Source organism: Trichomycterus rosablanca, chromosome 26 (genome assembly GCF_030014385.1).
Source record: "Trichomycterus rosablanca isolate fTriRos1 chromosome 26, fTriRos1.hap1, whole genome shotgun sequence".
NCBI lineage: Eukaryota > Metazoa > Chordata > Actinopteri > Siluriformes > Trichomycteridae > Trichomycterus > Trichomycterus rosablanca.
The window spans coordinates 15255010-15282370 of NC_086013.1; the positions used below are offsets into that span (position 1 = coordinate 15255010).

The window sequence follows — 27361 nt, forward strand, 5'->3', positions numbered from 1 at the left end:
ACAATGAATGAATGAGTTTAAAGCCCAGTTTGAGCTGGACAGAAGCCCTTCATCGACTGAATGAAGTCCAGTTTTTAATGGTGCTTTGGCTAGAATTTAGCACTTCCAGGCTGAGCCACAACAACACTGGAATAATTTGTTTACTTCTCAGGCTCACAAAGCTTGACATTTAGCTCCCGAATCTGCCAAGTGTGTGTTTGAGGAAAGTCACTCTGACAGCAGGCATGTAAACACATTAAGGAGTCCGACTCAGACCTTTCTTCCTCTAAAATATTTGGGAAAAACACAGAAAAAAACAAAGAATTAGCTTTTTATTAGCTTTATGTTCTGTGTGTATGTATATATTTATTTTAAATAAACTAAGAACGAGCCGTACGATATGTTGACCGGTGCACCATTAAGTGTATTTGTATATGACAAAAAAATGTGATCATCTAGATATGGTGCGGTATTTCAGTGGTAGCTCACTGATTAGTGCTCTTTCGCTATCAACCAAACATCCACTGTTGGACCCTTGAGCAAGAGTGATGTACTGTATTATAGCAGACCCTGCACTCTGACCGTTTGTCCAAACAGACTAGAATAAAGGAGTACACAGTGTGACCAAAAGTATTTGGACACCTGACCATGAGCTCGTTGGACGTCCCATTACAAAAATAAATGCGTGATCTTTTCAGCTAGAACAGCAGCCGATCTTCTGTTGGACCATCCACTGTTGGACCCCTGAGCAAGGCCCCCTTAACCTTCTCCCCTCTATGAGTGATTTAGTGTATAACAGCTGACCCTGTGCTCTGACCGTTCATCCAAACAGACTAGAATGAAGGAGGAAAAGATTTGTATATGTACACAGTATGACCAAAAGTATTTGGACACCTGACCATAGTCTTGTTGGACACCCCATTACAAAAATAAATGTGTGATCTTTTCAGCCGCTCTTCTAAGAAGGTTTGTCACAAGACTTTAAAGTATGTGGGAATTTGTGCCCATTTAGTCAAAAGAGCGTTTGTATGGCTGGGCACTGATGTTGGTCAAGAAAGCCTCAGTTGAAGTTCCAGTTCATTCCAGAGCTGTTCAGTAGGGTTGAGGTCTTATAAAATAAAAAATCAGGCAGTACAGACATATATGAACTCAGATCCAGCTAATGCAGAGCTATTAATCCGTTATTCATTTCATTAATTAATCTCTCTGTGGGTAATTAACAACTGGTGGAGCTAAACCAGCCTATTTAAACACGACACAGTTTTAAAAGAGCGAACATCTCATTTTAAAACGAGATAACTGCGAGAGAGATGTCGAACTGGGAGGCAGACCGAGAAAGGGAGGGACCGGAGGATTGTCTCCGTATCTCTGCTCGTCACAGCCAGACTAATGAGAGTTCATTAAGGTTTGTGTTTTAATTAAGAGCGGTGCTCGGTACCGAGGAATCCGCCGTAGCTTTTAATTGACTCAGAATAACTCGCACACGGAGCAAAGTGATTCAGGTCTGAGGATTTAATAACAGAATGAACACACCTTCTTGTTCACCTCTGCTACCGTCGTTCCCTGATCCCAGCTGTGTGTTTAATACTGAATATCTAATATACAAGCAGCACAATTAACCAGGACACCAGATAGCAAACCATTCTAGCTTTACTCCATTCAGGGGAGCAAATCTGCCAGAATTGTTACCATCACCTGCTTTAAACTGGGGGGGGGGGGGGGAGGTTCCCATTGCACTGGATTTAGAAGAGTAAAAATAAGAATAATAACATAACCCCTCGTCAAGGTGGTCACACAGGGGGGGTCTAAGAGAAAAAAAGAATCTGTTGTAGTCGTCATCCATTGACCTGGCTAAAAACAGTTAAAAACAAATGTATGACATCACAAAAGATCTCCTGTATGCCAATAGCCTATTGATTTTCCCGTCCATTCACACATAAGTATTTTTACTCTTCAAATTTCAATGCAGTTAAAAAACGCTGATTTACATCAATTCAGTCAGCACCATGTAAATAATTTAATATTTTCTTGAATGTACAAATTCTTTAAAGAAACCATGGGCCCCTAGGTGGCACAGTGGTAAAACACGCTATCACACCAGAGCTGACATCTCGGACTCATGAGTTTAAATCTTGAGCGCCTACCTGGACAATGATTGGCTCGTCCGTATGGTAGGTGTCAGAGGTGATTCCTCATAACTGATGCAAGTACGACCTTTAATAATAATCAATGGCGCCTGCACAGAGACAGGGGATGATGATGGGATCAGTGCGTGACTCTCCGTGCACAAAACTGAGCCCCATATGAACTCGCCTCGTGCAGGGGAAAGGATGCAGTCGGCTACTGCACACGTGTCGGAGAGGCCGTGTGTTATGGCTCAGGTCAGCAGCAGTAAAGAGGAAACAAAATGCAATCAGGATACGACTAGATTGGGTAGAAAACTGTTAAAAATAAAAAAAAAAAGGAATAAAAATGAAGTAAAAAGTCTCTGTTTATGTACAGTTTTAGACAATTTTTTAGGTTTAGGTTTTATCAGAAATGCCTGGTACCCGTGCCTGGCTCTCTTTCTTACTCTTATACTTGTGTAAATGTACAAAAGCGCTGGGAGAATTCATCCTCATTCACTCACTCACAGCAGCTCATACACAAACACACACACCAACACACACACACACGCTTCAGGATGAAATGAGTTACAGGGGAGTCGTCTCACAGCGGCGTAATCGAGTCCTGCACAAAGTGTTCGGCTCCTGGTGCCACCCCGACGTCCTGTAACCTCTTTATCCTGACTCATGACCGGAGGGTGAACATGCGAATGTGCCTCCGGTGTGTTGTGTCTGTAACATCGCTGATCTGGATGCTTATCGGATCTGTTTTGCTAACACTCGATCGCCGCTGAGGGATCAGACGAGGTTTATGAAGACGATCGTGAGTGGACTGGTGTGTTTATGTGTCTGCAGTTTTAACTGTGATCCTGACAGCAAATACCAAAGTAACTCAGAAGGATGTAAACAATTACTGACTGTAACACCTGAATGGATGGGGCTGGCTGTTCTCTTGCTGCCCGGCCAGGGAATCAAACCCAGATCCTTCTTGCTGTGAGGCATTCACTCACTCATTCATTCATTCATTCATTTATTGTCTGTTTTACCACCGCTTCATCCTGGTCAGGGTCATCGTGGGTCTGATTCACTGGGCAAAAGGCAGGTAGCACCCTGGACAGGTCACTAGTCCATCACAGGGAAAACACACACACACACACATACCTAGGGGCAATTCACCTCACTTGCTCGTCTTTGGACTGTGGGAGGAAACTGGAGCTCCCGGAGGAAACCCACATGGACACGGGGAGAACATGCAAACCTCAAACAGAAAGGACCCTAAACGCTCCACCTGGGAATTGAACCCAGGACCCACTGAGCCACCGTGCCACCGTGCCGCCCAGATTGAAACTTGATCATGTAATAAAAAACCCTATAAATACTCTGAAAGCTATTTGTATGTTTTTACTTTACTGTTGAGCTTTGTTCCAGTAAATAAAGCTGTTTTGTGTGTGTGTGTGTGTGTGTGTGTGTGTCAAGTCAAGTCAAGTCAACTTTATTTATATAGCGCTTTTTACAATATACATTGTCTCAAAGCAACTTTACAAAATCCAGGACCAACAGATACAAAAACCCCTGTTGAGCAAGCTGAGGGCGACTGTGGCAAGGAAAAACTCCCTGAAAATTACAGGAAGAAACCTTGAGAGGAACCAGACTCAGCAGGGCCCATCCTTCTTGGGTGGCCTGGAGGATACTTTAAATAAATACACGATTTACACAAATCATACAAACACAGAATTAAATGATCTAAAAGTCATAACTGATAATAAATAGATAAATAAACAATTAAATAATAATAGAGTTGTTATCCGCTCTAGTCTTCAATAAAGTCTGTAGTGATTTCTTGTCGTTGCAATTACTCCAGACCTGTCACATCTGACAGGAGCAGCATCGTTGTCCCGGCAGTCTCGACTTTAATCCTTAACCTCGGCGGGTAAACAGGTTTCCATCAGAATGCCCTCGGGGTAAAACAACAGAGAATGTAGTTAATAATGTACAATGCTAGTTGACAAACAGTTTTACAGAGAGTTTTAGACTCCGGCAGCCCTAATTATTACAGCATAACTAAAAGGGAGAGCGAGTGTGTGTGTGTGTGAGTGTGTGTGTGTGTGTGTGTGTGTGTGTGTGCATGCGTGCGTGCGTGTGTGTGTGTGTGTGCGCCTCCACTTACATCTGGTCCTTGTGTTGGCAGGTCGTCATGGAGACAGCAGCTACTGGCCCTCGGACAATAACCTGATTGACAGGAGCAGTATGAACGGTAAGCACCGGGAAGAAAACTGTCATTTCCCATCATGCACTTCACATCCCGCTAGCGTGTTGTTTTTCTGCTCCGGAGTAAAAACATCAGTGCTTTTTTTTTTCCTGCGGTGTGATGCTACAGCCTCACTGAAGCTCCTGCGTCTGATATTTAGAGTGGACAATTGCTAACAGGTGTAATACACCGATGAGGCATAGCATGGACTCACTGTCCATTTATCAGCTCCACTTACCATATAGAAGCACAATTACTGACTGTAGTCCATCTGTTTCTTGGCATGCTTTGTTAGCCCCCTTTCACCCTGTTCTTCAATGGTCAGGACCCCCACAGGACCACCACAGAGCAGGTATTATTTAGGTGGTGAATCATTCTCAGCACTGCAGTGACACTGACATGGTGGTGGTGTGTTAGTGTGTGTTGTGCTGGTATGAGTGGATCAGACACAGCAGCGCTGCTGGAGTTTTTAAACACCTCACTGTCACTGCTGGACTGAGAATAGTCCACCAACCAAAAACATCCAGCCAACAGCGCCCCGTGGGCAGCGTCCTGTGACCACTGGTGAAGGTCTAGAAGATGACCGACTCAAACAGCAGCAATAGATGAGCGAACGTCTCTGACTTTACATCTACAAGGTGGACCAACTAGGTAGGAGTGTCTAATAGAGTGGACAGTGAGTGGACACGATATTTAAAAACTCCAGCAGCGCTGCTGTGTCTGATCCACTCATACCAGCACAACACACACTAACACACCACCACCATGTCCGAGTCACTGCAGTGCTGAGAATGATCCACCACCTAAATAATACCTGCTCTGTGGTGGTCCTGTGGGGGTCCTGACCATTGAAGAACAGGGTGAAAGGGGGTAACAAAGCATGTAGAGAAACAGATGGACTACAGTCAGTAATTGTAGAACTACAAAGTGCTTCTATATGATAAGTGGAGCTGATAAAATGGACAGTGAGTGTAGAAACAAGGAGGTGGTCATAATGTTATGGTTGATCAGTGTAAATCAGTTAGATACAGGAAATTATATGCCTGTAACTTTGCAGTAACAGTTTAGGGAAGGTCCTTTCCTGTTCCAGCATGACTGTGGCCCTGGGCACAAAGCGAGCTCTATAAAGACATGAAGAAAAGCTCAGTTTAGAGAAACCTGGCCTGCACAGAGCTCTAAACTTAACCCCAGACATCAGTGCCCAGCCATTTAAGTGCTGTCATTTCTTTTACTAAATGGGCACAAATTCCCACAGACGTACTTGAAAGTCTTATGTCTTCTCAAAACAGTGGTCATCGTTATTGCTAAGAAAGATCACACAGAAATCACTCGATTTTAATACCATCTGTTTTTTAAACGGGGTATCCAACAAGCTCATGGTCAGGTGTCCGAATACTTTTGGCCGTGTACATTTTCCTCGGTCTGTAGGAGATTTTTGTCGGGTTTGTAAACAGCATTTATCGTGTCACGTCTATCACAGACGCCAGTGTTTGTCTGAACTGTCTGTTTTTATACTGAGATTTTGGCAGATGCTTTTGATCCGTCGACTGGCAGGTGAAGGCGAATCGATACAGGGTCTGTCTCAACACCTAGTGAGCTGCCTTGCTGCCTACTGCCTACCTGGGCAGCTGCCTCAGTAGAGAGGATTCTACTTGACCTCAATCTCTAGATGGCAGATTATTTAGACACACTACTTAGACAGAGATTATTTAATCGGTTAAATTGTCAATGACAAAGCCAAAATTATAAATACATTACACTTGTTTATAAAAATTAAAAATGAATAAGAACTAGTTATATTTAAAATAACTCTGCCCTTAGTACCTGTCCTCGGTAATGCGTTTGTGGCTAAACAGAAACAGTCATGTCCCAAGTAGTTCCAATAGTCCCAATAGTCATGTTCCAAAATGTAGTGGAAAGTCCTCCCAGAGCAATAAGCATTACGAGGCCTCTGGTTTTGTATAAGATGTTTATTGTGGGTGTGTGGATTAAATGCTTGGGTGTCCACATACTTTTAGACACGTGATGTACCCAGAGATGTTCACAAGTCACAAAATACGAACCCGAGTCAAGTCACGAGTCTTTAGGCTAGAGTCCGAGTCAAGTCACAAGTCAATATAATAAACACAAAACATATATTGGAAATGTAGCGTAGAAATAAACAAATAATCTGTAAGTTCAGATAAAAAACAACAGATTAGCGACTGTATTTTGCCGTTTTACTTCGTGCCTTTACTTTCCTAGGCACCAGTTAAAAGCTTCAACTGATACGTTTTGTTTTCATTGTAAAACAAAAGCGCGATAAATCACGACACAGCGGCCAAAATCCAAAACACAGCAAAAAAAATCATAACCACTGCTTACCTAAGCTTATGTTCTTCCAGATATAATTGTCACACGTAACTAATGTTAACACATGCTGACTTTTGTTGTCTACACGTCATTTTTTGTGAGTCCTCTTGTACCTCTTTACCTCTCATTTACATTTCTGCCATTTAGCTGACGCTTTTATCCAAAGCGTCTTATAGTATACAGTCTAAACATTTGAGGGCCTTGTTTAATTAAGGGCCCAGCAGTGGTAACCTGGCAGTAAAGGGGTTTGAACCAGCAACCTTATGCTTACTAGTCCAGTATTTTACCCACTAGGCTACAACTGCCCTTGGCTGACCTCTAAACACACACACACACACACACACACTGCTCACAGACAGAGCCACAATATTCCTCCCAATCAGGTTTTAGTTTTATTAAAGGAGTAGTAAACAGTAAACACAGTGATTTGCAGATACACCCTACAGAAACGGAGTTGGTGCAGAGGTAAAGATTGCGCCCTGGCAGGTTCGGATTTAATTACAGTTTATTAAAATCAGTTTAATACACCTCCATAGCTCCAGGGAACCTAAAAAGATTTCACTCTGGGGGGGGCATGTGTCCTCCACACACACACACACACACACACTTGCACGAATGTTTTTGCTTGTGTGTGGCACGCCGGGCGCTCTGTGGGGAAATGTGTTAATTAAGACGAGGCAGGATAATCACAGGCTGCAGATGCACACGCTGGGAGACGAGGGGTTTCGGAGCGGGTGGGTAACAGGGTGGGGTGTGGACGGGGTTTGTGTGTCTGCGTTCAGCTGCTGCATGAGTCCTCGTGTGGTTTCCTGAACAGGAAAGTATTGCAGGTATTTTAGTCTTTTAGATCAACCTGGTCCAGGTCAGAAGTTTAGGTACGTTTGTGAGGAACGTATCTGATCAGCCATAACATTAAAACCACCTCCTTGTTTCTACACTCACTGTCCATTTTATCAGCTCCACTTACCATATAGAAGCACTTTGTAGCTCTACAATTACTGACTGTAGTCCACCTGTTTCTCTGTATACTTTGTTAACCTCCTTTCACCCTGTTCTTCAATGGCCAGGACCCCCACAGGACCACCACAGAGCAGCTATTATTTAAGTGGTGGATCATTCTCAGCACTGCAGTGACACTGACATGGTGGTGGTGTGTTAGTGTGTGTTGTGCTGGTATGAGTGGATCAGACACAGCAGCGCTGCTGGAGTTTTTAAACACCGTGTCCACTCACTGTCCACTCTATTAGACACTCCTACCTAGTTGGTCCACCTTGTAGATGTAAAGTCAGAGACGATCACTCATCTATTGCATCTTCTAGACCTTCATCAGTGGTCACAGGACGCTACCACCTAAATAATACCTGCTCTGTGGTGGTCCTGTGGGGGTCCTGACCATTGAAGAACAGCATGAAAGGAGGCTAACAAAGCATGCACAGAAACAGATGGACTACAGTCAGTGATTGTAGAACTACAAAGTGCTTCTATATGGTAAGTGGAGCTGATAAAATGGACAGTGAGTGTAGAAACAAGGAGGTGGTTTTAATGTTATGGCTGATCGGTGTATGTTATGGTACAAATACAAATATAATAAGGTTTACAGTGTAGGTTTGGGGAGGCACGGTAGCTTGGTGGGTAGCACTGTCGACTCACAGCAAGAAGGTCCTGGGGTCGATTCTCAGGTCAAGCGATCCAGGTCCTTTCTGTAAAGAGTTGCATGTTCTCCTTATGTCCACATGGGTTTCTTCCAGGTGCACCGGTTTCCTCCCACAGCACAAAGACATGCAGTCAGGTTAACTGGAGTCATTTCTGCTGCCTTTATTCATTTTACCAGCTCTTGCTGTGTTTCCAAATGATTAAAAATACCAGCAGGTATAGATGACCCTGTTAAGTGCATTAAGCCCAGCGTGGTGCGTAGTTCTGATGACTGGCTCAACTAAATATATGAAATATCTGCGTCATACTTACTGTGGCTTGATTATAACTTTCTGAGTGTGAACGCTAGGCAAACCAGAAATGAAATGTAGCAATGGATCATTTTATTGTTTGGTCCAGACCAAGGGAACAAACTGCAAGTATGAACACAATATAAGAGTCATAAAATTAGAAGAACCACCCCACAATACAAAGACCCAGAAGAAGCGACAAACTCTAACAGAGGCAGAATCCACAGCAACACTTCTCAGGGCGGCATGGTGGCTAAGTGAGTAGCATTGTTGCCTCACAGCAAGAAGGTCCTGGGTTTAATCCCCAGGTGGGGCAGTCTGTGTGGAGGTCCTTTCTGTGTGGAGTTTGCATGTTCTCCCTGTATCCGTGTGGGTTTCCTCCGGGAGCTCCGGTTTCCTCCCACAGTCCAAAGACATGCAAGTGAGGTGAATTGGAGATACCAAATTGTACAAGACTGTGTTCGATGTAACCTTGTGAACTGATGAATCTTGTGTAATGAGTAACTACCGTTCCTGTCATGAATGTAAGTGTGAAACATCCTAATAAACAAACAGACTAAGAGCCTTCAAAGATCTAGAAGTAGAACTAGGATTAGCACAACCTAGAAGAACTAGACCAAGACTAAGAAGCAAAATATGATCAAATAGAACCAAGCTTTAGCAACATCTGACCCATAAAACCAGACCGTGACCCAGAATCGAAAGCAGAACAAGAACCGTATGAGAAACCAGATCCAGAAGATACAATGATGGAAAAACCAGAAGATCCTGTCCAAAACCAGGATGACGCAGATCCAGAATAGCTAAGCAAGTCCAAAAACAAACCCAGAAGTACCACAGCATGTTCCTAAAGCATAACAGAGACTAGAGGCAGAACCTGACCCAAAATCACCATAATAACTGGAGCATAACCTAAAAGCTCCTAATCAAGATCCGAAATCAAAACGAGACCCTTGATCCAGTTTTGCTGGAGTAAAGACGCTCTTCCGCTTGTTCTTGTGTTTTTAATTGCTTCTCTGTGTGATTCACCCAGCGTTTCTCCTGCAGGCTGGCGAGAGACGGATACAGTCACGCCAACACACAGCTGGTAATAGGGTCGACTCACAGCGGAGAGTGCCAGTGTATCTGTCATGTATCCTCTGTATTAGTGAGAGCGAGCACATGACACCGTGAATCTCTCACTTTGTCTGCGGCGTTCATTACCCAGAACTCGCTTTCACTCAGAGGGGGCGAGGGAAGGCCAAGCGTCCATCCCTCACACTTATCACCCTTTCTTACCTGCGCTGTAAGAGCGAAAGAGCCGTCGTAGCGATGCCCGTTGATTTGGCATGGCACAATGGCGTCGTCCTCCAGGATGTTTTTCACGGCTGTGTTGTATGACAGAAGGCACCAGCCAGACAAGGAAAGAAGGAGCTTATTAGTTCCGTCACAAAGAGCCATGCTAATGCTAATGCTATCGGCTTGAATCCTGACCCTTCATCTTTAAACATGTAAATAGAAGTATAGGCAGGTCAACCCAGCGCCTCAGTTCTATTGCTGATAGTCGGTTTGAAATGTAACCTTGCTGCGATGTGTGTTTCAGAGCCGCCCATCGGTCAGATGCGTCCACCGCACGGCAGCGTGACCCCTCAGAAGAACAGCAACCTGCTGGTGATCATCGTGGTGTCCGTTGGCGCGGTCACCATCGTGGTGGTGGTCATCGTGGCCCTCATCTGTACACGTCGTTCCTCCGCCCAGCAGAGGAAGTAAGTCAGTCCATGTCTCCACGTCTGCCTCATGTTTTCCTCTTGTGTTCTGTTTTTACGCGCAAACGCATCTTAGCCGAACTGGATGGAACCGTTCTGAGATCACGTGTCTACGTCTGGTGCAGGACTTGTTGTTATAATAAATAAAGCGCATTTTCTTCGAGCGAATCCGAGCCCTGCTGTTTTCAGGATGGTTCGTGGAAGCTCAGCAGCAGCTCGTTCTCTAAACCATGTGAGCTCAGTGCTGCATGGGTCATGTTGAGATGGTACAAAGTGGAATCCAGCTGTGGAGTTGCTTGAATTTTCTTTGTCTTGAGGTTATTAGATGCTAGACTACTTTTACTTCTTCTAACCTTTACTTTATTAGGTGTGTGGTCAGGTTGGGGGCTAAAAACATAACTATAAATAAACCCTTTATTAGAAGGATATGATGTATTTTTAAGACGTTTATAAGCCTTCCACTGATGCACCAAAGCATTATAAACTGTATGGACAATAGTATCTAGACACCCTTCTAATTTATGAATTCATGTGTTTCAACCACATCAATTGCTAACACGTGTAATTAATAAGTTCCCGCTTTGCAGCAACAGTTTAGGGAAGGACCTTCCCTGTTCCAGCATCACAAAACAAGCTCTACAAAGACAGGAAGAAAAGCTCAATTTAAAGAAACTCCAGTGTCCAGCGCAGAGTCCTGACCTCAGACCCACAGGACAGCTTTGGAATAAACTGGAACATCAACGGAGGCTTTTTAGAGCAAAACCCAGCCATACAAACACTCTTTTAAGTGAATGGGTCGAAATTCCCACAGCCATTCCTGAGCCTTCTCAGAAGAGCGTCTGTTGTTCTAGCTTAAATGCATCGTCCAATGGTCAATGGTGTCCAAATACTTTTGTCCATATGGTGTATATTAAATGTTGGGCTGATGGTAGTTACGGTTAGAAGGGGCAGCTACGAGACTTCAATAAGGGCCAGATCATTATAGCAAGACGATAAGGTGTACTCAAGAGCGACCGTGGTAGGTACCTACTGAATCACTGACAGGGTTTTGGGCAGCCAAGACTCATAGATGCTGAAGAGCAATGAAGGCTATCACGATAGTTACAGACTAACACAGGGTCTACCGTGGCAATGTGGACGTAAATATTCATATTCATATTCATAAGCCGTGCTACCTCTGTGTGTGTGTGTGTGTGTGTGTGTGTAGAAAGCGAGCCACCCACAGCGCTGGTAAAAGGAAAGGGAGCCAGAAAGACCTGCGACCTCCTGACCTGTGGATACACCACGAGGAGATGGAACTGAAGAACATCGAGAAACCATCCAGCTCTGCTCCATCCAGCCGAGAATCACCGATCCAGACCTGCCAGGAAATCGCGCCGGTCAGCCACAGCCAATCAGAGAGCCAGATAGGCAGCAAGAGCAGCCATTCAGGTCGGACTACAGTTCTGATCATGTTGTATGATTTGAATTGGTGAATGTGTGTATGTGCTAATGTGTTATATTTATGTTTATGGAATCTTTAACCACTAAGCTACCACTGCACTGCCTTTCTATTTAATTCAATGATAATGGATGACTTACTGTCAAGCTAGTGCCTTCACGATCACGTTTGGTCATGACGTGTAGCCCTGATGGCTAGATGTAATCCAAGAACCACAAAAACAGATCTGCTATAAATAAGAAGCCTCTGTAGAATATATATGTGTACCGTCTACTGTCAAGTGAGCTTTATTTCTGGCTGCCAGTGGACAGTAAGGGCTAAGAGGCATATAACAAAGTCTTATGTGTGCTGTTTGTAGTTTTACTGTGGCTAACTCTTCACTGACCTCCGGCCAGCCCGAGCGCAGGTTTAACCTCTGCTTTCTTTTTCAGGCGGGGATGGGGACGAAGCATCCAGCGGTATCTCCACCCTGGACCGCTCTCTAGCTGCACGCAGGGCCACCCGCACCAAGATGATGATCCCTATGGACTCCCAACCCAGCAATACACGTAAGTGCCAATACAACTTATTTAACGGCTATAAAAATAGTACAGCTGTAATTCAGCTCATAAAGATTCACCAAGGAACGACGGCATGTTTTAGAGCTCTGACAGATTCAAATATGGCTGGACTCATTCTAAACAGTGTGTATCTGACCAAATTGTGATCACATGACTTGTCTTGGACTGACTGTCCCTATCAGTTCAAATGAACAAAGCCTGATCTCGATTTTTTGGTGCATTGCAAGGCTTCTACCTGATAGCATTTCACCTCCACTGCTGCTGACCTTCACACTGACCAGTGAGGACTGTAACTAACGCACTCTCCCTCCAACATGTGACTGTTTCTTTCCACCTGCATCACGCAGGTTCATTTGGGGATCCGTAGCGCGCACTGAGAGTCACACACCAATCCCCGTTATCCCCCGTCACTGTGCAGTGCCATCGGTCAGCCAGCAGGAGTCGTAACTTCAGCAGTTGTGAGAAATCCTTCTGGCCCTCCTTCCACAGACAAGCCACTTGTTGTCTGTACAGGCGCCTGGCTGGTTGATAGCAGAGCTGAGATTGAAACTAGAACTCACCAGTCACAGGAAAGAAGGTTCGGCCTCTGTGCCTGCCAGTACAGTAAAGGAAACAGGGCTTATGTGCCTGTAATGTCCCAGAGCAGTAGGCAGAGCAGTAGGCATCATACTTAAGTCCTCCTTCTACACACAATACTCAGAGAAGCCACGTGACCCCCCACCCCCCACCCCCAGTGGACAGTAAAGCCATAAATGAATGTGCTGTAGGCTAAATTGTGAACTTTTTATGTCGGAATAACATCAGGCAGTGCCAGGCTAGACAGGAATGTGAACCTCTAAAACACACACACACACACACACATACACACACACACTTCCCACACCAGATCGATCAAAATCAGACGTGCTTGCATTTAAACACAGCAGCTTGCTGTTGGTTCTCTCTAAGATGGATAAGGAAGCTGAAGGCGCAGCAGGAAGTGATGAGGATATAATGAATCTCTGGCTGCAAGGCAGGCCGCTCTGTGACAGCGTGGACCAGAGCCAGGCGCACTTGTTTCTATTGATTAGGGTTTATTTTAAGAGAGTTTAGGTGGATGCTGGTGCACTTTGGCTTCGCTCAGCTTTATTTTGTTTACTGATTGGATCTGTGTAGTTTGTTGTAATTCTCGGCGAGGGAGCTGGAAGACATCGGGGGGCTCGCAGAAACTCTAATGGGTGATTTCAAATGTTCTGGGCCAAATGTTTGTGATAATAACAGAATAACAGAATAATAAGGCAAAGCATCGCTGCATTTTATATCTTTTGTATTTTCATGAGCGTCTGTGTAGGTGGTTTGTTGGGTAGCATGATTAGATGTGGCTGCTGCAATATCCAATCAGCTTCTTTCATTTTATTTTATATACAAATCTGTGCAGCTATGGAACTGATTGCTTTTCCTATGTAGTTATCATGTACAATATGGACAAAAGTATTGGGACACCCCTTCTAATTATTTAAACCATGTGTCTCAGCCACAACAATTGCTAACAGGTGTAATAAATCAATTATATACAGGAAATTACATGCTTCCAACTGTGCAGCAACAGTTTAGGGAAGGTCCTGTCCTGTTCCAGCATGACTGTGCCCCTATAAAGACATGAAGGAAAGAAACTCCAGTGACCTAAACAGCTTCGGAATGAACTGGAACACCAATTGATGCTTTCCTGACCAGCATCAGCGCCCAGCCATACAAATCCTCTTTGACTGAATGGGCACAAATTCCCACAGACATACAGACAGTCTTGTGAGAAGCCTTGTCAGAAGAGCGGCTGTTTTTATAGCTAAAAGAATCACATAATCAAGGTCACTCAATTTCAATACCACTTGTTTTTGAGATGTAATGTCTAACACGCTCATGGTCACAGTATTATCCATACGCAGTATTAGCGACCTTAAAAATATAAGCCGTTAACTGGATACATTCTTAGTACATTTTTAAAGCTACAGTTTATGTAAAACATTTCTCAGAATTCTTTACCATGGATGCATAAAATTTTTAATACTATTAAAACTACATAGCCAGGTCGGCACACAGTCAGTTCCTTGTCTCTGTAATAGCAAGTCATTTGCCAAGTCTGGTCGCCTTTGTGGTCAAATATTTCTGAATACCCGACACCCTAAACATCACAAACAAAACCAAATAGGCGTTATTATGGACGAGAATCGCTGCTGAGTGTAACAGCCGAGGAAAAAAGATGTTTACATGCTGCTTCATGGCTTTTGTTGCTCCTAGACATCCGTACCTGGTAATAACAACAGCTACAGTTGACTCGGCTCTAGCAGGGCTGTAATTTGACAAACTGGAGCTTGTTGGAAAGGTGGGAGTTTGGTCCATGAGGACTGTCTGCTCGCTGTATGATTGCTTTTACAGACCTGTTGACAACTGGAAACGGCCTCTGTACACAGTACACGGTATGGACAAAAGTATTGGGACGCCTCTTCTGATTTTTGAATTCATGTGTTTAAGCCACAGCTGTAATGTATAAATTAAATGAGGAATATTATATGCTTCCAACTTTGCAGCAACAATTTAGGGAAGGCCTAAACAAGCAAGGACAAGCAACAAACTGCTGTCAAAAGCACCTACTATGGGATGTATTTGCCGAAGGTCTGATTTATACATTAATAAAATACATTAAAAATGACGTATGTAGACGCCCAGGTGGCGCCCAGGATATTTGGCTAGCACACCAGTGCTGAGATTCTGAACACCCCGGTTTGAATCTCAGCTCTCCTACAGGTCGGCTGGGCGCCCTCTAGCGGGCACAATTGACACTGCCTGCAGCAAAGCAAAATTGGCCATCGAGTCTGCTGGGTGGGAAATGACTGGACTAAGTGGGTGGGGTCTTCAACGGAGGAGCCTCATGTCCGAATCCACCAAAGCACGAGCAAAAAAGAAGGGTTTGAGGGACTGCGCATGCGTCAGAGGTGGCATGGAGCAGACAAATACTGCCCACTACTGCTGAGATCTAAGAATCCAGGGTTCGGAATCTAGCAGTATACATGGACATGATTGGCTAATGTCTGAGGAAGGGTGGCCGAATTAGCCTTGCTATGTTTCCACTGGAAGGCGGACTTGTCAGTGCGCTCCTGGTGCTGGTCCAAAGCCCAGATAGAAATAGGAGTGTTGCATCAGAAAAGCTATCCAATGTAAAGTCTGGTATATGGACCAGATCTGCTGTGGTGACTCCTAAATACGGGAACAGTCAAAAATAAATAAAAATATAAACAAATACAAATTTGATGACTTAGGTTACTAACAAGTTAAATAAATTTAAATTACAGGCTGCTGATTGGTTTATTTGAAGATGGCAGGCACCACTGATTAAATGCTTTCTCGTCTTAAGCTGAAATGTCGCCATAATTCATTTAGTCAACAAGCTCAGTAAAAACAGCCTGCCAGGACATAATCATACTGCTTCGCTTGCAATATTAATACACACTCACTTAAACACACACACACACAGTCTCAGATCCTCTAAGAGCTGCTAGATGTGAGCCAGGATAGATAGATTGATTCAGTGTGTAAGTCCTCGCTGCTTACACACACTGCTTTTGAGGCGACTGGCAGTCAAAGAATGATTCTGAGCCTCGGGAACCATCGAATATTATTCACGATAACATCGGCAAAAATGAAATGGAGTTTTTCTTTGCCTAGGGGTTATCGGGCATAAAATAATTGTGTGCGCTGTGGGAGCTGAACAGGTCACCGGAGAAGCTGTGGTAGATATAAGCAGAGGAGCGCGCGCGCGCACACACACACACACACACACACACACACACAGTAAATATAAAGAAGCCGCTTCAGCAGCATAAAGAGCACAACTGAGTTCTGAGCTTTCCGAGATAGACAATGGAATTAAAATGACTTCAACACACACACACAGACGCGCACACACAATCAGTTCTCAGGTCTGAGACAGTTTAAAAGATAGCGATCTTTCTGAGCTTAGCATTTCAGACACTTCTGGGTTCCGTCTCAAGGTCGATGGACGGAGGAGGAATGCTAACCGCGTGCCATTTATTTGCCATGCTCTGAAACACACCAAGCTGAAGTGTTTTTTTTTTCTTTTATATAGATTTCCATTTCAGAAATCATAAAAACCTCAGACTACAGTTTTCTGTCTATTTCAGGGTCATGATTATCAGGATTGTTTATTAAATAAAAAGCATTAAAATATGTCAAATTTAGATGATATGAGTCCACTGTAGATGTTTGTAGATGATATTCGGATGGCACACACAGAGGTCAAGTACACTAGCTCACTACTGCTTAGGTATGAGTGTCCAGGGTTCAACACCTATGCTATCAGCCAGTTGGGTGTCTGCACGAGGGAGCGGGGTGACGGAAACATTGGGAGGTGCACTCAAGCCCGGATAGAAATAGCAGGGTTGCACCAGGAAGGCATCCATTCACATTAGCAGATGCTTTTATCCAAAGCGACTTACAGTACCATTCTATCTAAGCAATTGAGGGTTAAGGGCCTTGCTCAAGGGCCCAACAGTGACAACCTGGCAGTGGTGAGGCTTGAACCAGCGACCTTTCAATTACTAGTCCAGTACCTCGACCAGTAGTTGATTGTACAGTTGTACAGTTCCATATTGTATTGTATTCTGCAGTTTGGCAGCTACACAGTTCAATAGGGCATGAGTTTGATTCCCAGGCTGTTCGTACAGAATCCTTTTTGAGTGGAATTTGTATGTTCTCCCTGTGTCCACGTGGGTTTCCTCCCACAGTCCAAAAGCATGCAGTCAGGTTAATTGCTGCCTCAGTATGGGTGAATGAGTGTGTGTGTGTGTGTGTGTGTGTGTGTGTGTGTGTTTGCCCTGTGATGGACTGGAGACCTGTTTGGGATGTTTCCAACCTTTTGCCCAGCAGTTCTGACCAGAATAAAGCAGTGATAAAACAGACAATGAATGAATGAAAAGTTCCTTTGTCTATTATTTATTTAGATGTATATATGTTGACACTTGCCGTACTAATCACCTTTCTTTTTTCCACAGCGGTTGTAAGTGCCATCCCGGTGCCAACGCTGGAAAGTACTCAGTACCCGGGCATCCTGCCGTCACCCTCCTGTGGCTACACGCCTCACTCGAAATTCACGCTCAGGCCGATGCCCTTCTCCACGCTGACTGTAGACCGTGGCTACGCCGCAGGTACTTACACCACCTCGTCGCTCGACCTCTCCGCTCCTTCCTTCATTCGTTTCTGCTGGACTGCCAGCGCAGGGCACTTCGGTTTCAGATCTCATCTGTTTTTATAGATTTCATCCATTTTAATCAGCCTGCTACATTTTTTATCACGTGCCATCTCGTACTCTAATACTGCCAGTCGTTTCCATCTGTCCTTGACTTCTATGTTACTTTCTATTCATTCCCTTCGATTACTTGTTAGCGCCGCTATCTCTCATTATCACCTCACCCCTCTCTCGCAGTTTTAACGTCCCCCTTGGTAGCTTTTTATTTAGCACTATAGAGACAGTTTGCTAAATCATTTAGAGACCTGCTGGAATAAGCGCTAATCGTTTAATTGCCCATTGACCCAAATCTGTGATTTAGAAAGAGGAAACCTGTGCCAACGTGAAATTAGGTTACAGTCAGTCTGTCTTCCCGTCTTGCTTTTTTCATTACTTCTACAGCCTCACCCTCGATTCACACCCGGCACATTACGTAAGCGCTGTGTTCACATCGTGTCGAGTGTCATGTAGAATTAAAGGTTAATCCACCGCGGATTTCTAAGTCCTGAAATGCGGCTCTGAAAAGCTTTTGGTTGGCTATCAAAAGGATAAAAAACAAGGTGCATATGTGCTGCAAATAGTTGAGGGTTAAGGGTCTGGCTCAGGAGTGGTAACCTGGCAGTGGTGGGGCTTGAACTGCCAACCTTTAGATTAGTAGGCCAGTACTTTAACCACTGAGCTTTCAATGTCCTTTCTGAATGGACCAAACCAAGATTTGGTAAGTCAAAGCTACTTGACAGTATATTGTCTAAGCAATTGAGGTTTAAGGGCCTTGCTCAGGGGCCCAACATTGGCAACCTGGCAGTGGTAAATCTTAAACCAGGGACCTTTTGATTACTAGTCCAGTACCTTCACCACTAGGCTACAGCAGCCCATATTAGCGTATATTAGATGCTTAATGAGGTAGAAATTTGCACAATATTAAAATGTATCTTTATCTCATCTCATAATTTTGAGCAATTTATGGTTAATGGCCTCGCTCAAGGGCTCAACAGTGGCTACCTGGCAATGGTGGGGCTTGAACCGGCAACTTTTTGATTACTAGTCCACTGAGCTATCCCTGCCTAACTTTTAAATTGTAGATGTGGATGTGGGGTACAGGGGTGGCGCAGTGATAGAACACGCCTGCCCACCAATGCCGATATCAAATCGAGTTCAAACCTCAGACGAGCCAATCACTGTCCATGTAGGCACAGCTGAGGTTTGAACTCGATTTGATTTGACCATTGCCAAGTTGCCACTGTTGGGCCCTTGAGCAAGGCCCTTACCCTAAATTGCTCAAAATTATAAGATAATACTGTGCAAATTTCTACCTCATTAAGCATCTAATATATGCTGATATGGGCTGCTGTAGCCTAGTGGTGAAGGTACTGGACTAGTAATCAAAAGATCGCTGGTTCAAGCCCCACTACTGCCAGGTTGCCACTGTTGGGAGGGGTGGCACACGGGGGACGTGTGATACTCATGGCTCTCATTGGTCAGGACTGGAGGTCTGCAGCAGTAGAGGTGGAAACACAATGGAGGAAAATTGGGTGTAAATGCATTAAGGAAGTAAATCTCGACATGACAGCGTGTGAAGGTTGTTTACCTGGTCGCCAGAGGCTCAGGTGACAGCGGGTCGGATCTAAATCACACGTTTGCCTTTACTGTCTGTGTATTTTCCAACAAGAGATAAAACGCTGGAATCTGAAAATGATCCCGACACTTTTTCCTCAGCTGCACTGACCAGGCTGGGTGAAGTGGAGTTGCAGCGCTTTGCTCAGTCCTTACATCAGACTGAAGACTCGACACGAGCGTGAAATCACACTTCAAATATAAATCAGACCGACTGCTAAAGACAAAAGAGGCTCTGATACGGACTGTAGAGGAAAGAACACAAAAACTAAAGTTCCAAAAGTGCATCTTATACTGAAATGAAATATGACACTAGAATACGACTAAAGGAAGAGTTAGTACCGAACAGCTCTAGAAGCCCGGGTTCAGCTCCTACCTCCTGTTTACTTATGCCAGTGTGTAGATTCGCCTCTCTATATAGCCTGGTGGAACGAGTGACTGGTTAAGCAGGTGTGAAAATGTGGTGCCCTGCGTTCAGAATGTTTTCAGGATGTCAATGTCAATTTATTTATAAAGCATATTTAAAACAACAGCTGTTGAACAAAGTGCTGTACAATCTACAATAAAACATATAAAAACAAACATAAAAGACAATGAACATTAAAACAATAAACAGTATACTGTACAATAAATCCCACATAACACGGGGAACTACACAACTCATACTGTGTTACAAGCCAAAGAATAAAAATATGTTTTTAATCGAGGATAAACTATAAACTTATTCAAACCCTAAACAGAGTAAAGCAGCTGGTAAAGATAAATGATCTAGCTGGAAAATAATCCAACATGCCAAATAATAATAATAATATTTTTGTTACGCCTTAGGTACCCCATGGGCAGCACTGTCGCCTCACAGCAAGAAGGTCCTGGGTTCAATCCCCAGCTGGGGTGGTCCGAGTCCTTTCTGTGTGTTCTACCCGTATCTGTGTGGGTTTCCTCCCACAGTCCAAAGACGTCCAAGTGAGGTGAATTGGAGATACAAAATTGTCCATGACTGTGTTTGACATTAAAAACTGCCTGTCCTGTCATGAATGTAACCAAAGTGTGTAAAACATGACGTTAAAATACTAATAAATAAATAAATATATTATGTACCACTTGATGTCATTCTGTGGTTGTTGAGTGGCATTTAAAGGAATTGGTAGACATTCCAGTCAGTGGACAGTCGATTTTGCCCTCTGTTGGTTTGTAGCTTTGCTGTCCCCTATGTTTGTTGCTTGACCTTGTTATTATGATTATATATATATATTTAAGCAATAGAACACGAGAGGGAGTGTGTTATTGCGAATAACATCACGGCTGTGATTTGGTCGCAGGCACGAACCGAAGGTGAGTGCCGTAGATCATCACAGCCGTGATGTTATTGGCGATAACACACGACCTCGAGTGTTCTATTGCTTTTATACAACAGTTTTTACAAAATAAAGAAAGAAAATAAATCAAAGAAGCCCTGAATTTCATAATAAATATGCTTTAATATTGACAATACCTTCCGCCAAAAAGTAGTTCCACAACGAATATAAAGTTTAACACTACAAAGCAGACATCCCAAGTTACAAAAACTCATTTCAGGGAGGTAAGAACAACAAGAAGAAAAAAGCAAGAACCTCCGAAGGGAAAAAAAGAAATAAAAAACCTCTCGCACACACCAAAGGATTATGGGTGATAACAGAACTTCTAGGAGCTGCTAACTGGGCTATTAAGCTAACTGTTCACGTTACAAACACATTAATGTTCCCTACATAGTGCACTAGATTGTGTATCAGATCATGGATATATGTTCCCTACATAGTGCACTAGATAGTGAATTAGACAATTGATTTATGTTCCCTACACAGTGCGCTAGATTGTATATCAGATAACGGATTTAAAACGCGATCGGGAATAAAGGCTGTGTCGCTGCGTGCGCGTTTGTGTGCATGAAGCTTGTCGTTACTGGCAACGCGTCAGCGGAGTAATACAGTTGTGGTGTGAAAAGGCCGTGCTGTTATCACCAATATCAGCACAGTTAGAACGCTTCTCAACCAATCAGATTGTAAGGTCGGAACTACCTGTTGTATAAATATATATATATATACACTTTTTAGTTGCCTAGTTGCCACCCAGCTGGTCCTATTGCAAGAGGACAGTCATGAACACAGTAGTTGTTTGTATTTTCCCTGTTTGAATGAAAACATGGCAAAGAAACACTGTGTATCGGTGTCAGTATATTACAGTATATATGACAGTACAGATTCACTTACTCACTTCCATGAGCAATTTAGAGCAGCCAATCCACCTGCTGCCTGTTTTGGTGAGTGGTGGGTATCCAGGGTACACGGAGAAAACTTACACGTACATGCAAAACTCCTCACAGGCAGTGACAGTAAGCGAAAGTCGAACCAAAATTGATGTTCATGATAAAAGCATGAATTGTAATTGTGTGTGTGTGTGTGTGTGTGTGTGTGTGTGTGTTCGCCCTTAGCCATGGCAGCAGAAGCGCCCCAGCCGCAGACGTCCATGATCCCCTCCGTACAGACAGACGCCTCGAGTTCGGAGGAGATACCGAGCCGCACGATTCCCACGGCGTGCGTTCGCCCCACACACCCCCTGCGCAGCTTCACCAACCCCCTCCTGCCCCCGCCCATGGGCACCATCGAGCCCAAGGTCTACACTCCCATGATGCCTCAGCCAGGTTAGTATTGATGTGTAAGTTCATTATAGGAATAATCTCAGACCAAGGGTCAAGGGTGTGTCGAGCCAGTCATCTGAGTAAACGTATTGAGATCAGTGCGAGACGTTAATATGTGTAATTAACATTCACGTTAGGTGCAATCCAGATAAAAATGACCGTCTTTTCACTGATCACTAGATCGGTTTCATGTGCCGGCGCGGTGCCTAATTGCTCCATATTAATCAGAGGACGGAAACAGCAATAAGAGGCTGTTTGTGATTGACTACGTGAACGGATTTAATACAGCGATGAATATTCAGTCAGGAGAGACGTGCCCGGGGCCACTTAGATGCCATAATGGTTCTTATGCAAATGAAAAGACGGAGAGAAGAAAGAGAGTCTGCCCGTCAATATCCTCTATAATCCCTTCTTCTATAAATAAGTGTGTAATGATGTCAGAAACCACATAAGCAAGTCAGTTTACAATACAAAACAGCTTAAAATAGCAAGCGAGTGGGTGAGAGAGGTGAGCGAGTGGGTGGATGGGCGAGCGAGCCAAACACTGGAGGCTAGTTCCACAGAAAGGTCAAAGCTGATTTCTAGTAACTTCGCTCTCGTTCTGTTTCCTCGCCGAGCTCGTGGTCATGCCTGCAGTGTATTGAATATTCCTCACAGCCTGCATATGTGTGTGTGTGTGTGTGTGTGTGTGTGTTTTATACTTTCTCTTTTTCCCCCATCTACTTTAAACCTAAGAAACAATAGACCGAACATTGTGCTCTTGGCTCCTCTTCTCCGTGGGATTTCTTTCCACCCACTCCTGCCCCACGCTCTGCCCCTAATGGAGACGTTCTCCGACTTCGGCCCGTCGCCTCCAGTCGTGATTTAATTGCTTTTCCTCCAGCCGGTGTGCAGATAACCAGACACCTGCATCACAAAAAGCATCACAGACTACAAATAGAAGCGCCGCAGGAATCGTGTTTCCTTTCAGCCTCTGTTGAAGTGCGTCATTTTAAATACAGTGCGGAGGAAAGGCGAGCTCAGCCGTGATCAGTAATCAACCCCCATTCTGGGGTTTCATTTACGTTTACCTATACAAGGGATCTTTAAGTTAAGTTAAAGCCATTGCTCAAGGGCCCAACAGTGGCAACCTGGCAGTGGTGGTTGAAGCGGCGACCTTTCGATTACTGGTCCGGTACCCTGACCGCTAGTCAGATTATTGGCTGATTTTAGCAGCAGCTTTTACAGGCATTGAATCTGATCTTCAGTATTAAAATCAATCAGAAGTGAAGTGGAAGAGTCGCTAGCAAATAAACAAATTATTGCATCAATAAAGGAGCTCATTTGCACTGTACTTTACTTTACTACAGTACTTTAATGCAGCATTATTAACTTAAGTCCAGTAAATTTGCATGTTTAGCATTTAGCAGACACCTTTATCCTACGCATCTTACAGTACTATGACAGTATACAGTCCATACTTTCAAGGCAATTGAGCTTTAAGGGCAACAACAGCAACCTGGCAGTGGTAGGGCTTGAACTAGGGCAGGTGTAGCCTAGTGGTTAAGGTACTGGTCCAGTAATCAGAAGGTTGCCGGTTCAAGCCTCACCACTGCCAGGTTGCCACTTGAAAACCTTTTTAGTATACCCTTCGACTTATAACACCAACTTTAATTGATTTAAAATAACAAAACTTCTCAGACCAGCAAACCAATAATCCAAGTTACTGTGTGTGTGTGTTTTTGACCCAACAAATCTTGTTATATTTTTTAAAAAAACACAAGCTTTTTGGATAAGAAGGTACGAGTTCCAGTCGTGCAGTCAGAAAAAAGAGTAAAGAAATCATTAATATTACTACCATCACACACACACACACACACACACACACACACACTCATAACAAGTGTGCGTGAACTTTCGACTTTAATTAAATGTTTGATATTTATGCCTGATGATACTCTGGATGGATGAAATGTTCATGCTGTTCTGCATGCAGTACTTCAGTCTATGATTACCCAGCATGCACTTGGCATCCGCGCTCAGATGCAGCATAGCTTAGATGTAATCATTAGAAGTAGGTGCTTGATTTTGTCTGAGTGGGCACGGATATCTATATGTCTAAATAAAAGTGTGTGTGTGTGTGTGTGCTCCAGATGACTGGCATGAGCGCTGATTGCTGTTGAGTAGGCACGGTTTGGCTCAATGCTAATCTGGCAGCTTTGCTAAGCATCTCTGGCTACGATTCACACAAAACATGTGCTATAGAGACGCTAGAGCAAAACAACACAGTCTGTACACACACACACACACACACAGCTGGGGCTAATCACAATATTTAGCAACCTGAAAATGATAGTGATGTGGTCACACCAGTGTCCTACACAGAGTCCTGATCTCAACCCCACTGAAGAGCTCTGGAATGAACCGGAACATCAACTGAGGCTTTCTTGAGCAACATAAAAGATCAATGATTTTTTTAAAGAACACACGCTAGCACACCAGAGCTGGGATCTCGAATACATCGTATCGAATCTCAGCTCTGCCATCCGGCTGGGCTGAGTGGCCACATGAACAACGATTGGCCGTTTGTTCATATAGGGGTGGGGTATTAAGCCGGATAGGGACTCCTCGTGACTGATGCAACTATGACCTCTGCTGGCTGATTGATGGCGCTTGCACAGTGGCGGGGAAAGAGTGCGTTGATTGGGGTGTGTCTCTCCGTACACAAGGCTGATTGGCGTATATGCACTCGCCTAGTGTGGGTGACAAAATGCATACGACTGCTGCCCACGTGTCGGAGGGGGCGTGGGTTAACTTCGTTCTCCTTAATCAGAGTAGGAATCGCTTTAGTGGAGAGGAAGCATGAGGCACTGGGCACCGTATCGTTTCTAATCGGTCGATAGTGTCTCATCCGAATGTGGTCTTGTTTCTTGTTAGGTGGCAGTCTCCCGAAACCGCAGGTGAAGACGGCCTCGCTGGGACAAGCAGGGAAAGCCAGATCGCCGTTACTTCCTGTGTCAGTTCCTACCGCGCCGGAAGCTGCAGAAGATGGTCAGAAACATCCAGATGATCCAGCGAGTGTGAGTAACAGCACACACACTTTCAAATACACTTGACTTGGAATTAATGTCTCCACCAAATAAAAACCTGCTGTGGTGTTGCTATTCAATCTAGAAATCTTACTCACTCAATTTCTTAACTTTTAATCCAATTAGGGTCGTGGGGGGTGCTGGAGCCTATCCCAGCGTTTCAATGGGCGCAAGGCACGAAATAACACCCTGGACGGGGCGCCAGTCCATCGCAGGGCAGACACACATACACACCCATTCACCTACAGGGCAATTCAGTGTCTCCAATTAACCTGACTGCATGTTTTTGGACTGTGGGAGGAAACACACGCAGACACGGGGAGAACATGCAAACTCTGTACAGAAAGGACCCAGACCACCCCACCTGGGGATCGAACTGAGGCGACAGTGCTACCCACGAGCCACCGTGCCGCCCATATCTAGAAATCTGCTAACACACACAAGTTACCCAATCAGCCAAGGGCCTTCCCTAAACTGTAGCTGTAAAGGTGGAAGCGTATCATTTACTTTATATTACTGATTTATTACACCTGTTAGCAACTTATATATCTGGAACACATGAATTCAGTAATTAGAAAGGGGTGTCCCAATACTTTTGTCCATTTATGTAGTTTGGTGTACTTGTACTAATCACTTTTATTTATAACTATCATATGACCGTGACGTGGGGACTGTATATCTGCGAACAGTAGGACGTTAGGCGTTAGGCTGTAATAAAAATACAGCATAAATAATAAACAACACGTACCGACTGAGATTCAGAGAGCACAGAGAGCTCAGAGTAAGAGAGGGACCAGACTAGCTCGTGCGAGATAGGAGAAGATTGCGGGTCCGGAAGGTCAGCTGGCGTCTCCTATCCTAGAAAACAACGTAATTGGTTTGGCCTGTCCCCGCTGCAGATGAGGTCGAGGAGTAAAGTTCTTCAGATAAACACCCGGACATGATCAGCCACTTAATGCACTCCTTAACTTTCACTCTCAGCAGCAGATACGTCCACAGAGAGGTGATTTATGTCATTATCAGTAAAAAAAACCCCTCTTTTTTAAGTGTCATGTCCACACCACACACCAGAGAACTGCAGTAGTGCGGCAGGGTGTGGTTGAGTATTTCAATATTTTAATATTTTCTCAGGATTGCAGAGGCTGCATTTACTATGTTAGTTTTTTATTAAGAACCAGAACCCCTGTAGGAACCCTACTCTTTGATCCCACTAGTCCCGGGTCCTCAGAATGTATCGCTCTCCCCTCTGCAAAGCCCTCTGGCTTAAATTTGGACGCCTGACTTCCAAATCCACGGGCTTAGCCATGTCAGGCTTCACTCTCCCCGCTTTCCACGAGATCGTTGAGCGTGTTTGTGTCCGTTCAGTTAAAAATTCATGTCAGGTGCTGATTTATGTAAGGTCTGGCTCACGATCGACCACTGGTACATGTTTAAGGTCCCGTGTCATTCTCTAATAACATCTAATGTGATATTACGATATACTGTACAGCTGAATGTAGTAACTTTTCAGGTCAAGCCTGAGGTCAGGGTGGGAATCTGAAATGGAAATATAATGTTTTAATTAAAAAACTGTGCCACACCTACCAGCTCATAAGAATTAAATAAATATCTTGCAGTGCGTAACTCTTTTTATGTAATAATTTGTGTTTTTTTGCCCTAAAACCCATGTTTTAATTTTTTGTTTGATGTTTTGGACATTTTCTATGCATTTTTCCTTAATTTTCCCAGTCATATCCAATGACCAGATCGCATTTTACTTCCTCTACTGCTGCTGACCTCTTCTTCTGACCAGGAGGGTTGTAACTAACACTCTTCTGGTTACCTGTAACAAGCGGGTTTATATGGAGATCCGTATCGCGCATGGAAAGTCACGCACTGATCTCCATTATTCCCCATCTCTGTGCAGGCGCCATCGATCGACCAGCAGAGGTCGTAATCGCAGCAGTCCTGAGGAATCCCTACAGCCCTCCCTCCCCCCGACTAGCCAATCACTGTCCGTATAAGTGCCACGCCCTAGCAAATTCGAGATGTCAGCTCTGGTGTGCTAGCTATTTTAACTCTGTTGCCACTTACACACTCTCCGTTCTGACCAAGGAGCACTGTAGGGCATCATGCGTCCCCTTCTAACAGCCACTTCTTTTCACCAGTCAGTGTCGGGTTCCCACACAGAGCCTTATCGCGTACGGAGAGCCACACTGTGCTCTATGTGTAAACTAGCGGGAATTTGCTTAGTGCTGAGAACATGATGATTCAAATCTGATAGTAAAATCCCACTCTTGTCTACCTGTAAAATCTATAAGCTATTTAATGAGTTTGTGTTTGATGGCTTGTACTAGCTGTGATGATTACCTACA

At 44.2% G+C, this 27361-nt stretch overlaps 1 protein-coding gene across 1 annotated transcript in view; it reads left to right on the plus strand.

The window, feature by feature from the left end:
• Positions 1 to 27361, plus strand: part of dcc (DCC netrin 1 receptor) — a 240103-nt gene that overhangs the window by 209390 nt on the left and 3352 nt on the right. Inside the window, exons 24-30 of the mRNA XM_062989210.1 lie at positions 4273 to 4338; positions 10210 to 10372; positions 11580 to 11803; positions 12245 to 12361; positions 17419 to 17571; positions 21733 to 21942; positions 24856 to 24998. Of these exons, the coding sequence (XP_062845280.1) occupies positions 4273 to 4338; positions 10210 to 10372; positions 11580 to 11803; positions 12245 to 12361; positions 17419 to 17571; positions 21733 to 21942; positions 24856 to 24998 (1076 nt within the window). The remainder of the gene's footprint in view (positions 1 to 4272; positions 4339 to 10209; positions 10373 to 11579; positions 11804 to 12244; positions 12362 to 17418; positions 17572 to 21732; positions 21943 to 24855; positions 24999 to 27361) is intronic.